The sequence below is a fragment of the Musca autumnalis genome, unplaced genomic scaffold (assembly GCF_047663935.1).
Source record: "Musca autumnalis isolate F117 unplaced genomic scaffold, ASM4766393v1 scaffold_2, whole genome shotgun sequence".
NCBI lineage: Eukaryota > Metazoa > Arthropoda > Insecta > Diptera > Muscidae > Musca > Musca autumnalis.
The window spans coordinates 151,532,434-151,547,420 of NW_027411755.1; the positions used below are offsets into that span (position 1 = coordinate 151,532,434).

General features: G+C 32.7%; 1 protein-coding gene across 1 annotated transcript; it reads right to left on the reverse strand.

Annotated features, from left to right (window-relative positions):
- Positions 1-6,204: 6,204 nt before the first annotated feature.
- cass (apoptosis inhibitor cassowary) lies at positions 6,205-13,380 on the reverse strand. The gene is made up of 9 exons (XM_073969554.1): positions 12,955-13,380; positions 12,726-12,887; positions 12,510-12,662; positions 12,275-12,448; positions 9,779-9,982; positions 9,493-9,693; positions 9,217-9,422; positions 8,958-9,144; positions 6,205-8,046 (listed from the first exon to the last, which is right to left on the reverse strand). The coding sequence occupies exons 1-9, from the start codon at positions 13,021-13,023 to the stop codon at positions 7,795-7,797; spliced, it is 1,608 nt and encodes a 535-aa protein (XP_073825655.1). The 5' UTR covers positions 13,024-13,380; the 3' UTR covers positions 6,205-7,794.
- Positions 13,381-14,987: the final 1,607 nt, after the last annotated feature.

The window sequence follows — 14,987 nt, forward strand, 5'->3', positions numbered from 1 at the left end:
GTATACATTTTGTATTTAAAAAGTGACAACCCATATGTAAAATACATATCGTGTAAAGTACCCAGTAATGATAAAGTTTGAAAGCTCTAACAAAGCTTTCCAAAGTCCTTTCGTGAAATATGAAAGCTCTTTTCACGTGAAATACAGATACGCAATTGCTTTCACAGGTGAAGTGCATGTGTGATGTGAAATGGATGCACGGCGAATTCAAGAATATGACCGAATAATAATTATTCCACAATTCATATTCAGCCTTACTTTCAGGCATAGATCGAGTTCTAATATGGACTATATCGGGCCACTCATTTGGGTACCTCTTACACAAAATTTGGAAAAAGTATAGTTTAACAACTCCTCTCTGATCTTACTAATTTGTGATGCAGCAGGTTGCACTTGCGGCCCCTGTTACGGCGTTGTAATTTTTTTTTTCAAGTCCATACTTCCTGAGATAATGACCCAAAAAGGTCCAGAAAATCCTACCGGCACCACCTAAACTGGCTAATGTGTAAAATAACCCTTTAATAGAGAAATCGATATAGCTCAAACTTTGTAAATTGAAAAGTAAAATTGTAATATATTTAAATTCAGAAAATTAATTACAACATTTTTAATTATATAGTCTGTAAGGAAAATATCCATAGACTAATAAAGAAAAAAAATTATTTCCTACAGATTTGTATTAGGTCCGAATATGTACTACATCGGATCACTCCTAAGGGTACACCCTACCCAAAGTTTGGAAAAAATGCACTCGTCTTGGATTATTCTGAATTTTGTTGCAACATGTAATTTTTTTGCGGCCCTTTCCACCCTGGAAATTTTTCCCAACAGCTAAAAAACCTACAGAAGTATTGTGTTAACTTTTTTTCTTCGGGTACGTGGTTGAGGGTATATCTCTGTCGGCTCAGCTGACTGATACTTTCTTACTTGTTAAACCATATTTTGTTAAGGAAATAAAATATCTTTTTTAAGTGCTCATAGAAAACACATTAATGGGCCGATTCCGTACAGCGAGGCGAGTCATGTCGCGTCGTCTATCGTCTCTGCGACAAAATTTAAAAAATGCACTAAGTACAGCGATAGAAAATAATCGTCGATAACGTTATTTTTTTTATTTTATTTTTATTCGTTAGTAAAAATGAACGGCGACAGCTAATTTGTTGTCGCCGGAAAATGAACATTACGGCGACAAAATTTGACGTCGTCGTGCGACTTTTGCCATACGTAATGGAAAAATTGCAACTGGCAACGCGACACGACTCGCCTCGCTGTACGGAATCGGCCCATAAATTTTAGTCCTATGCAGTTTTTTGTAGAAATTTTTAATTAGTTTATTTAAAAAAATAAGGATACACTCAGATCTCGGCATCAAAATTACAATGTGAGGAATACACCCCAATTAGTAATTCTGTAAAGTGTGTTGCAGAACAGAACCTGCCCGATTATTTATTTTTTTGATACGACAAATCGGTATTACGTTGAAATACGAGGATATAGTCGTGACCGATTTTTTAAACGACAGGACATAAAAATAAAAACATATTAATTTCAAAAGAATTTTTTGGCAGTGATTATTAAAATACATATATTGGAAAATAACAAATACAAATTTTACTACTTTTATTTGTTTACATAAGATCAATTTCGTGTTTTTTATCAGATGACAACCTTTATATTGCAGTCCTCATATAACGATTCATGCAATGCAAATTTCTTAGATTAATAATCAGCCCTATTCTGAAGATTCCCATGGGAACTGTTTCCCATGGGAGCGAAATTTCCCATTCCCACCTTTTCCATATTCTAAACGACGTGGGAAGAGCAAACCATGGGAGCTGAAATTTCGAAATTCGAAATTAGTTACACCAAATAATTATAGCATACTTTTGGGAGCTGTAACTTTGTTTTGTAATACAAAATGCCTATTTGCATTGAATTCGCGGTTTTTGTATTAGATTAGCAAAAGCCCAACTCACTTAATTCAACAACCGTGCATTGATTTATGGATTTTTTAAGTGAATGGAGTAAACGATGTGTGATGTTGTTCTAATAAGCACATTTTCTTCAGAATGTGCGAATTGGTGTAAGCATTTTTTGAATTAGTAGGCAAAAATAATTTTTGTGTATAAAGTAATCGGAACTTTCTAAGTTTGTAACGAATTTAAAAATTGTATGTTGATACGGAGTAATTTTAGTTAGGGGTTTAACGAGTATATCGCTAGTTTTACTTATTCCTAATGATCGCTAGAACTCGTATTTTGCATATTAAAAAAAATCAAAAAGTTAAATTCTGATATTTTTCTCAATTATTACATATTTTTGCGTGTTATTACATATCGTCACCATAAATTTCCGAAGAGGTATCTCAAAAAAAAAATAAATAAATAAGTTTTTGATTGAATCTAAAACTAAAACACGTGCCCTTGAAAAATGTCAAGCTTCTACGTTCAAAAATAACGATCCTATTCAAGAAAAGGCATTTCGGAAAATGGAATAGCATTGCAATAATTTGGCATATATGTATGTACGTTTGTGTGATCGTTGCCGTGTCGTTGAGGAGACTAACACGTTTTCAATAGAACGTTAGTCGTCTGATTTAAAAAACCCGAAGGTTATATTACGAAAATGAATAAAAGTTGTAAAGATTGTATATATTATGGTTATTTTTCAATATATTTTAATAATTATTGCCAAAAATTCTTTTGAAATTGATTTGTTTTTACTTGCTGTGCTGCGTTAACAGAATCAACCATGGCTCTTTTTCTCGTATTTCAATACATATGGTCTGTTCCAGAACTGCAAAAATTTACTAATTTTTACTACTTTTTTTTTGTTTTGTTCGATAACATAAAGGAAAATTTTTTATCGGTGTAAAACATGTTAGATCCTTGCAGGTTTTTGTATCATATAAGAATATGCAAAATCCGAAGTCTACTAATGACATATTTTACAGTACATTTTGTATGCTTCTATTAAGCAAACACATGGCGATTATAAATATTTGCAATAATTTTGTCGTGTAGATGTCTTAAAATATGAAATTTCATAAAAATATGAAATTTCTTGAAGTTTTTTTTCAAACTCCCACACTGTTTGCTGGGGAGATTTTTCCCACAAAAAGACACAAAATTCTCCCACAATTCAAGATAGAGAATGTATACTTTTTTCCCATGGGAATTGGAACTTCATTCAGAATGAGGGGAGATGGGAAATGGGAAAAAAACTCCCACAAAATTTTGTTCAGAATACGAAAATGTGGGAATGGGAAAAAATTCCCAACTCCCATGCGTTCAGAATAGGGCTGAATATGTATTTTTGTATGTATGAGAAAAAAATTGCCATTGTCGAAAATGTAACGTAGTACCAAAAAATATACTTACGACAACGACTACGCCAACGACCCCAAAAACCTCTACGCCAAACACTTATTTTGATTGTAAAACCTGCAGGGTTAGTTTTTCTTCTGGATTAAAAGTTTAAAAATGAGCCAAGCAAGGAAATTCATTGTGTTTCTACCTTAAGGGTGATTATGTAAACTTAGATATATTTCATCGATTTTGATGCGCTAAATGCAGTTTTTCCTAGTTCTTCCGTTTGACACGTAAGTTCTTCTGCTACAATGTTGCCGAAGACCGCGAAGTAAAATTATTTTTAGTTTCTGAGATAAAGCCACGATAAGTGCAAAAAAAGTGTCGCTTTAGCCAAGATTAGATGAGGCTATAAAATCCAAACACGATCTAACAACACTAAACCCAATAAGGTTTTTTGTAGCCCCAGTATGTACTTTCAGAAAATGCCCATTAGAAATTGTTTGCATTTTCAGTGTTGCACAGGGTAATTTTACGAAAGCCATTGTGAACGTTCATTAAATTAATGTACTAAAATCTCTTGGGAAATTAGTGCTGGAACACGCCTTTCTTTGACTTGGTTCTGAATCGCCATGCAATAGGGTATTTTACCGTTTTTGAGATATAGATGTTCAAATTGGGACAATTCAAATTCAATTCAATTCTGTATCGCCCCTTATAAAACAATTTCATGACTACAAATTCCCAACTTAAACTTTGAAATATAAAAAAATGGTACAACTTAGGATAAGTTGCTTAACCCATTTCGTACTTGGTGTTCGATTTTTCGAACAGTAAAATCACCTTTTTTCAAAAAAATATTTATGGATGAAAAAGTTTAAATTTTAAGTTTTAGTATATGTATAAAGTCTAATCTGTCAGCGAATAAAAAAAATTGTTCCCTTGAAAACCCCACCTCCCCCTCGATGTTTAAGAGTAGATTTTTAAAACCTATATTTTTGGATCTTTTTTAAATTAATTTTAAAAAATTATAAAAAAATTAAATTAAAAAAGTAATCATAGAGAATTATTGCCAATATATGTAGCCGTTTCACAAAATATAGAGAACTTGATTTACATGCGCAAGCGCTACTTTACAGATGTGCAAAGTTGACTGTTCGAAATTTCGAACGCTGGTACTTAACCTACATATCGATGGGTATATCGAAACGCGGAAATTTACTTACAAATTGCGGGGAAAAGTTATAATAGCACCATATAAGACTAAATACTAAATTTCAGCCATTTCTAAAGGATAATAATAATTGTTCCACAAACATCCCAGACGGGACAGGGGAGATAGTGCGGCTAAAAGTCTGAAATACCCTAAAATCGTTAGGTACAATTCAACGGAGGCTATATAAAACGTGGACCTATGCTGACAAATTTCTGGAGGAAAGTTAAGTAACCTCAAAAAAGACTAAATATGTATAAATTTACAGTCATTTCTGTAGGATAATGCAGCTAAATCCTTGAGATCTCCCGAAAATCGGGCGGTACAGTTCTATGGGGGGCAATCCAAAACGTGGACCAGTGCTGACACATTTCGGGGAAAAGTTTTGTAGGTCCAAAGAATTCTCAATACCAATCTTCAACCATATTTTCATACAAAAATTGTGAAATAAATCAATAAAACGGCAAATAAATCAATTTTATTTTACTTCTAAACATATAGCTTATGTGCCAGTGTTCGAAATTTCGAACACCACTTTCCGGGAAAACGAAAAATCGGAAAATTTGTTTGAGTTGATTTTTGACATCAGTGGGTCCTAATTACCCTAAAAAGTGCTTTGTTTTTAAAAAAATAAATAAAAAAAATTTCTCGGTACGATATGGGTTAAGCCAGTCTTGTAGAGAATTTTCACAGCTTTAAGATTTTCTCAGGTCACATATCGATAAAACTTACCGTATTCAAGCAAAATCGCGAAACCCTAACAAATAAACCTTTATCTCAAAAATGGTACAGGCTGGGAACAAATGATAAACGTCAATCCTGTAGAGAATTTTCACAGCTACAATATTTTCTTTAGCTTCATTTCGATTGGATACACCTAAAAATGTGAATTTTTGACTGCGATTTTTCTTGTTTTTGGATTTTTCTCATCTATGAACATTGCTCTTTCAGAATTCACAAAAACTTCCCCTGTGTAAGCGGTTTTCATCAGAAGTTAGTTAAGGCGCATCTTTATGACATTATGTGTGTTCGTTTACTCAAAATTTGTACAAATTGTTACTGGATGCTGTTCGTTTACTCTTCAGTACAATACAAAAGACCTTAGTCATTTGCAAGAAATTACTGGACTTGTACAAATTATTGAGTAAACGAACACACCTATTGTTTTATAAGGGTGCGATACAGTCAGTGCATTGTCCCAATTTGAACTTCTATATCTCAAAAATGGTAAAAACTAGGAAAATACAATAAAGGCCGATCTTGTAGAGAATTTTCATAGCTACATTTTCTTTAGTCCCATTTTGATAGGACTTGCGGTTTCTAAGCAAAATCGTGAAAACCTAAGCAACCCCTAAAAATGTCAACTTAAATCGCGATTTATTTAAAAAGCGCTCCGGCGATTTTTTTTTTTTTTTTTTTTTGTTTTTTGTCATCTATGAACATTGTTGTTTCAGAATCCGCAAAAACTTCCAAGGTGTAAGCACCTTCCATTTAAAATTGTTTCAAGAGCTCCGTGATTTTGACTTGGCTCTTTACTTTATTGAATGAAATAAAGAAGCAAATGAAAAGGGGTTCCTCGTGAAGAAGAAGCATTTGTTCTTTACTTTATTGAATGAAATAAAGAAGCAAATGCGTTGCACAAAAACAATTATAAATTCGGCCATTGGAACAAATCAAAAACACTTTCTTTTTAGGTTTCTATATAGTTTATTTATTATTTTAAATATTTATTGAAATGTGTTTATTTTTTCGGTATATTTATAGCTGATGTTAAAAAACGATACATTTACACTTCACAGTATATCGTCATTTTTACATCGTCATTGTGTGATTGATTATTGGTTTCAAAATATAAGTGTTCATATATTTGAAATAATTATTCTTTTCGGAGGAAGAGAAAAAACGACAACTATAACTAGGAGTGAATTGAATTGAATATGTAGCTTATGTGGGAAAGAAACCAAATATTTTTCATGTAAATTATGGTATGATAAATGGGCTAAACATATTTGTGGCATAAAAAATGCTTCAAAAAAATCCATTATTTTTGTGATTTTTAAATAATTTTTTATTGTTTTACTTTTCTGTGTAATAATTCTTATGAGGTTTTATTAAATTTTTGTTATTGATATTGTTGTTGTATATTTAAAACGTTATAATATATATAATTGAGAAAAGTTATTTTTGTTGTTCGTATATTAGAGCAGAAAAACAAATGTTCAATTATATCATTGGAATTTTGTGGTAAAATTAAAATGAAAACTCTCAGCAAAACGTTTTTTACGTCGTAATCAATGGGAAAAGTAAAAAAATAAAACAAAATATAACGTGTGGCCAGTTCAAATTTTGTACAAAATATAAAATAAAAAAGTGGTAAAAAACGTTTTGTATTGAGTTTTCTTTGTCTCTTATTTTTCCAAGAGCGTTAAGTGAAGTGTTAAAAAACAACAAAATAAGGAATCATTTAGTTTGCCCGTTTTTGGTTTCTTGCGAGTACATATATATGTATGTGTATATAAAAATGTGAACATTTTTTCAAAATGTTAATTGCAATAAAAAAATTAAAGAAGTTACGCATTTATATATAAATTAAGCTTTTTACAATGGCTTACATAAGGAGAAAAAAATTAAGTAATGATGAGAAAAAGTGAAATAGAAATCAAAAAGAGTTTATTTGTTGCAAACAAAAGCATTATCACGTCTTGCCTTTCAAAATTTCATTAATATGAAATTTCGAAAAACAAAAATCTGTAATGTCAAATGTTCGTTTGGTTAGGTAGATGTATTTTGGCTGAAATAAAAGAAAACACACATATTATTGAGAAAAGTATATTATTTCTTACCTGGTTTGATTGCAATCAACACTACAACGAAAAGAAAATTCTGGATTCAAGGATTTTCTCAGGAAGCTCTTCAAATGGTCGTGGCGCATTCCTGCCATAAATAAGTTCATACTCCATCATCACTTGTCCAAATTTTGGTTGTCTTGTTAAAAGATGTTCTGAGAAAGAGGATAGAATCTTTGTTTTTTTTTTCTTTTTTTTTTTGTAATCCTAATGTTGAAGAATAAGTATAGACTAGCTGTTGGTTTCGGATTGTTGTGATTTTTTGTAAATAAAAAATTGCGCACTACTCCACTCGAAAAAGAGTTTCAATTATTCTCTTATTTTACTTTGACGCCTTCCTTTAGTTGTGCACTGCAGTCGTTTAGAAAAGTAGCAGCACACCATCCAATAGAAAATATCATTTGTGGTTTAAATTTTGCATTTATATCTAATATTTTTTGTTAAAGTTGCGTCGATTTCTGTTGAAACCACCACCACCACCGCCGCCGTTGTTGCGTGATCGTTGACGGTTGTTGTTACCACCGCCTCCATAGTTTTGCACCTTGGCGGAATATTTGCCCGATGGCGGTGAATAAATCTTTTGATCACTTGCATTTTTTGTTTTCTTTTCATCATCTTTGCCGTTTTCTGTTTTACCATCGAATGTTATGGGTGCGTGGCGCTTGGAGCCAATTTTAGTCTGAAAGCAAAAATATATCCATAAAAAAATAAATTAAAAATTTGTAAAATTAATCTATTACAACACAATTAACTTTATACGTTTAAATAAAACTACTGATGCTAAATCATTATCGGGAACGATCTATGAGGATCTCGACACGTGATTGATATCGTTCTTTTCCAAGGTTTTGAGAGTGACTCAGTCTAAGGTCAATGGAATTGGATTGAAGAAACCCATCACAATTGTTTGCTAGATATATAACTTCCGTCGCTAAATTTGGCCTCTATTCGGGTATTGAACTGCGGGTATATAACCATAGTTCCAGCAGTGATAATGTAAAGTAACAGAATTTCAAAATGGTCGGTTAGTTCTCTGAACATATTGGAATTAGAACAGTTGATGACGTAATCCGGCGGCCTGCCGATAATAGTTATGATGAGATAGTCAGGCTCAAGAAAAATGCGGATTATAATGTTGCCTAGCATTGTCAAAACAACTCCTTACTACGGCTTCCAGTAGTGGCATTCTCTAAACCAATTTTTGATTGCCGACGAAAATCGATACAATTTAGAACGCTTCTAATATGGTAATTATTGAAATTTGTCTTTGAATTATTATTTGTTGCATTTATATTTAAAATATTTAAAAATTGTATATGCGAATTTTATAACCAACCACTTTGTTTTTCGACAACAAACTAAAATGAAACCAACCCCTTGCTGTTAGATACATACAAAATGTGGTTGTTGTGCGAAGGGAAATTTGTTTCCGACAATTTCTCCTAAATCGGAACGAAATCTGAACGAATTCCCCTACGAAAAATCGTATAGAAATCGGAACGAAATCTGAACGATTTTGCTTTCGAAATTGTTCAGATGTGTCGGACATCCTTTTCATATTTATGAAGTTTTTTTGAAATGTTTACTTACATTTTTTCGCTTAACCCATGACAATTGTATTTCATGTTTAAAACTGGGCGGTGAATGGAATAGATCACGTATTAGTATACTAATATTTGATGTGGTCTTTAAAGCGGTCACTTTCAATTGATTTTCTTCAGTCTTTAATTCTTCTGCGGTTTTCCCCTTGACAGATTCTTCCAATTTTTTAATGTATCTATATGAACAAAAAATGGAAAATACACATTAAAGGCATAAACAAAAATTTATCTTAATAAAAGAAACTTACCCCTGTGTACCACGGGCTAAATACTGCAATCTTGAACGGAAATCTTTTAATTTTTCAGCATCTGTAACAAACGTCAAACTATCTGGATGTTTTTTACCCAATGTGTGTAGGGCATATAGTAAACATTCAGCATGTGAAAATTGAAAAGATGGTGGTGGACTGCTGGCATCTTCTTCTTCGGTGAGTTTGGGCAAGGGCATATATTCCTATGTAAAAAAAATTGTTGAAATGATTAAATTCAAATATTGTTTTAGATAAAATTTTATTTAAACCTACCCTCAATACTTGATAGACATTATCAATACGTTGTGCGGCATTCTCCAATACATCTGTATATGTGCACATTTCAGCAAAAACCTTTAATAAACGTAGCTGCACCTGATCCTGGGCCACTGCAGTGGCAATCATATTCCAAGTAGATAATGGTAATAGTTTATCGCAAACGTAGACAACAAAATCCGTTGATTTTATGGTATTCTATGGAAAAGAAAAACATAATGATGGAAAAGAAATAATATTTTTAAAGAAAATTCATACGACAGGGATAATTTATGTAAATTACCGAAAAATATGGCATTGCATGTGTTGCACACTGTATGAAGCGTTCAACAATTTCATCCTCAACTGTAATGGCGTCAATATCGGCGTTTAATTCAGCTTGTTCCTTTGCCAAATTAACCAATTCAGCGTGTCCAGTAATGGTGGTGCCAAGTTTTGTACTACCCAATATTGTCATACACAATTGAAATTCGTCAGCTGTGACATCCTACAAACGCAATTGTATAAATAAATAAAAAAATGATTAAAACAGAGCTCATACATAGTTTTTTTGAGTGTATTTATATATTTTTGGTTAACAAAATTGATCCCCTTTTGAAAGCCTTTTGATATTGTTTAATGAGTTTTATCAGCTTTAGAGAAGATCCGCTATAGAGTTTGCTTAATAGCTTTAAACACACCAACAAAACAAATTATGTTTAGTTTCATAATTGTGTTTGTCGGCCTTGTTAACCTTTCTCAATTAACGTTAATCTTTAACGTAGGTTAAAGATCTTTTGAAGCTAATTAGCTACACAAGCTTATAACTAAACAAATAGATTAATTTTTAAACGAAAAGACTACAAAAACGAATAAAGAAGAACTTTAACACGATCGTAAAACTTATCAAGAACAAAGACTGTTGTTATTGTACTAGACTGGTTAAAGAAAAAGTATAAGCTAAATTTGCTGATTACAGTTAAATCTAAAAATTATGTCAACATTGCAAAGTTTACATGAAACTCCAAGCACGCAGACAACAGTTTCATCTCCCTCCAACTACCAAGATAACTAAAAAATTCTTTAACACAAATATGACAGTTTACAGGACAACAGGACAGTTTATAAACTTGGGCTCGAAGAGATCAGTTAGGGACATTAGCGGTAACATTGACTCGTTTTATTCAGCGTAATACAAACACACCAACTTCAATTGAGAATATCATATTGGCGAACATGGCAACTCCCAAGTCGGAAGCATTTTCTCCTGACAAACAACGATGCGAGAGTTATGGCACCTAAACCCGACTTATCTCAAAGCCACATGCTGTCATGGTTGATTCGGCCCAAAGCTCGCTTCCTTTATCAGTATCTGTGAGTAAGGGTGACCCTTTTTTATTAGGTTAATTGAGCATACGCAACCTATCCGATGATATCCATATCTCAACAGATTGCCTGTAGAAGTTCAAGATCAGAAAGCCTATACTGCAAATGAGTAGAAAACATAGCTAGAAATAGGATGCAGATGACAAACGATACCGATTAGTCCCATAAAAAACTGGTTTAAACGAAAATGCAAGAAAGGACAAGGTAGACTTATAATATCATATCGAAGAGTGCGACCCGAATCTATTTTAGAAATAGGAGAGGACACAAATATCGGTAGAAATAGGACGCAAATGGACAACCGATAGCGACTACACTGTTTTCCAGGAATATGCGTCGTAGTGTGTATCAGCATTGTATGTCTGTGGCCGACTTCCGTATTGTCAGTTGCTTTGTATTCGTGCATGAAACTAGGCGTTCTTAAATCGATTTCCCCACTACTGCAATTTCACAAAATTACTCTAGTATGGAACTCGATTTAAGAACCCCTAGTTTCATCCAAGAATACAAAGAAACTGACAATGCGGAAGTCAGTCTGTGTAAAGGAGAGGAATATTGTACTATCTGGAGAGGTGAATGCAAACCTACAAGCCTGTACGAGGCCTTCAATGTCAAAATCACTTTTAAGAATGTAGGACATTCCTCGCCTAAACAATTAATGGAATGCTATGGCATCAAAATGAAGATGAGTCTACAAAAAATGTTTTTTTTTTTAATTGATTCCTTTTTAGTCTAAATGTGTGGAAATTTATAGGCCAAATGAAACGTTATAAGGACGAAATGACAGATAAACAATACTATAACAAAATGCAAAAAAACTCAGAAAATTATGCAAAAATACGTTTTTTATGGCGTTTAAACTACCAGTGGCTTTAAGTGGGTTAATAATATATGGAACGCTAAACGAAGTTTGTTTCACAATTTACAATCCTTCTGATGATTTGAATATTTGATTCAAATTAAAAAAAAAAAACACGAAACAATTATTCTTATCTCCACTCCAGAATTGGACATATTGAGCATATTGACTAGACCTCACGACGAATCCAGAACAAACCAGTTGAAAATCCCTTTTAATAATTTCATTACGGTTTAACAAAAGATATATATGCACTTAGCAATCCTAAAAATAGTATATGCTTGCAAGAGATCAAATAAACGTTCCATATTTTATGTCATGACAATAAAGAAGAACTACATTCATAGAAATAATCCAACAACTAATTTTTTGTTAACACAACAACATGTGTGTTCGTTTACTCAAAATTTGTACAAATTGTTACTGGATGTTGTTCGTTTACTGTACAGTACAATACAAAAGACCTTAGTCGTTTACAAGAAGTTACTAAACTTGTACAAATTTGTACAAATTATCGAGTAAACGAACACACCTAATAATTTGAATTTCACTTACCTGTAAAATCTTTTTGATTTCATCAATAAGAAATTCTTCAATTTCTTTGGTTACCACAGTGGGTCCCATGGCAAATAGCTTAGTAGCGATAAATTTAAAGCAACGTTCACGTGTTGCCTCATCGCCAGTTGATATTTGTGTGAAAACGCCAGTCAGAGAACCCTTGGCATCCATCTGAAAAACAACATATTATATTAGAAATGTTCCCAATAAATATAACCTCTAAAAATCTTACCTTAATAATAGTCTGTAGTGAATTATTGACTTGCTGTAGTTCCAGTGGATCGTCCAAAATCAAAAGCTGAGCTAATATATCACCAACTTTGGATGTAATACCAACTGTATCTTGGCATAATTTTGGTAAATCTTTAATTGCCTGTCGTCGAATCTGAAAACAAAAGCAATGGTAAGTATTTTAAAAATAATCATTTGGATTCTTCTTTGCGCTTACCTGCATGTCGTCATCTTCACACAAATCAAGCTGAGCATCAATGGCGGCATTAGATAAATCCGGAAAATACTTAAAGAATTTTCCAATAAATTGTGAGGCCAAACGTTTCTCTTTTGACGAGCCCTTAACAGCCTTTAATATGTCTTCGTATTCTTTGACATGCTATTGGATGAAGAAATTTCTCGTTTTTATTCATATTTTATACTAAGGAAGTATTTTAAACGCTTACCTCTGATACTTTATCACCAGCTTCCGATAAAATTTCATAGCATTTATACAAATGTTCAATGTTATCCATGATTAGTTTTCCTCGTTATTTATCTCGTTATTACCTATTGTGTGGCAATGATGGAACCGAAAAAAAATGTAAGCGGGCTTGTTTTTTCTTTGCCCACTCGTCCAATTGTTTTTTTTAAGATGTAAAATTCTTGATACAACTTGTCTTGGACCGGTTCTATTTTTGTCTTTTCGTTCTCTTTTTCATATAATCTCACTTAACAATTTTTAACAAAACGATTATTTAATTGTACCTTTCAATGTAATATATTTCTCTATACTTTAATAATTTGCCGATTTCTTGTCAGCATCGAAAAACTAGCGTGTAGAAAAAATTATGTAGCGTCGTCCAGAGGTGGAAGCGAGTCGATTTTCGGTCGGCGGCGCGCCGCCGCTTCCCTTTTTTTTTTTTATAAGTTTTTAGCCGCCGCCGATTACATCGGCTCAAATCGGCTAAAAATCGCCGCCGTCAAATCGACTGGAGATGGCGCGCGCCGATATTTTTAATCGATTTAACGGAAAAAACGCTGATTATCATTAAGTCTGTCTGTTGCTGGAAGTCGTCTGTTAACACAAAAAACCAGCAAAAGAGAGCGAATCGAGAGAGACATTTTGACAGTTCTTTTATTGAGAGCTTGCAAATTCTTGCTGGACAAATTTCTTCTAGCAAGCACTTGCAAACTCTTCTTCTTTCTGAAAACAATCAGCTGTTTTTAATTGTTTAGTGATTTATGTTTGCGAAAATTAAAAAAAAAAATTATTGTGGAAATAGCAAACCTAATTGTATTCAGCCCTATTCTGAACATTCCCATGGGAACTGTTTCCCATGGGAGCGAAATTTCCCATTCCCACGTTTTCCATATTCTCAACGACGTGGGAACAGCAAATCATGGGAGCTGAAATTTCGAAATTCGAAATTAGTTACACCAAATTATTATAGCATACTTTTGGGGGCTGTAATTCTGTTTTGTAATACAAAATGCCTATTTGCATTGAATTCGCGGTTTTTGAATTAGATTAGCAAAAGCACAACTCACTTAATTCAACAACCGTGCATTGATTTATGGATTTTTTAAGTGAATGGAGTCAACGATGTGTGATGTTGTTCTAATAAGCACATTTTCTTCAGAATGCGCGAATTGGTGTAAGCATTTTTTTAATTAGTAGGCAAACAGAATTTTTTGTATAAAGTAATAGGAACTTTTTAAGTTTGTAACGAATTTAAAAATTGTTGATACTGAGTAATTTTAGTTAGGGGTTTAACGAGTATATCGCTAGATTTACTTATTCCTAATGATCGCTAGAAATCGTATTTTGCATATTTTTAAAAAAATTCAAAAAGATAAATTCGGATATTTTTCTCGATTATTACATATTTTTGCGTTTTGTTACATATCGCCACCACAAAATTTCCGAAGACGTATCTCAAAAAAAAAATACGATTTTAATTGAATCTAAAACTAAAACACATGCCCTTGCAAAATTGCAAGTTTCTACGTTCAAAAATAACGATCCCATTCAAGAAAAGGCATTTCGGAAAATGGAATAGCATTGCAATAATTTGGCATATACTCGTATGTATGTAGTTTGTCTGATCGTTGTCGTGTCGTTGAGGAGACTAACACGTTTTCAATAGAACGTTAGTCGTCTGATTTAAAAAACCCGAAGTTTATATTACGAAAATGAATGAGTTGTGAAGATTGTATATATTATGGTTATTTTCCAATATATTTTAATAATTATTGCCAAAAATTCTTTTGAAATTGATTTGTTTTTACTTGCTGTGCTGCGTTAATAGAATTAGAATCAACCATGACTCTTTTTCTCATATTTCAACACATATGGTCTGTTCCAGAACTGCAAAAATCTACTAATTTTTACTACTTTTTTTGTTTTGTTCCATAACATAAAGAAATTAGATTCTTGCAGGTTATTGTATCATATACACGGTGCTCTTGAATCAAATTTAAATGGAAGGTGCTTACA

Excerpts from the sequence above, each read along its gene's own strand:
- cass (XM_073969554.1), bottom strand. The coding sequence starts at position 13,023 with ATGGATAACATTGAACATTTGTATAAATGCTATGAAATTTTATCGGAA. Across the intron at positions 9,694-9,778 it reads ATGCAATGCCATATTTTTCG|AATACCATAAAATCAACGGA; the intron begins GTAATTTACATA and ends TCTTTTCCATAG. Across the intron at positions 9,145-9,216 it reads TTAGCCCGTGGTACACAGGG|ATACATTAAAAAATTGGAAG; the intron begins GTAAGTTTCTTT and ends TTGTTCATATAG.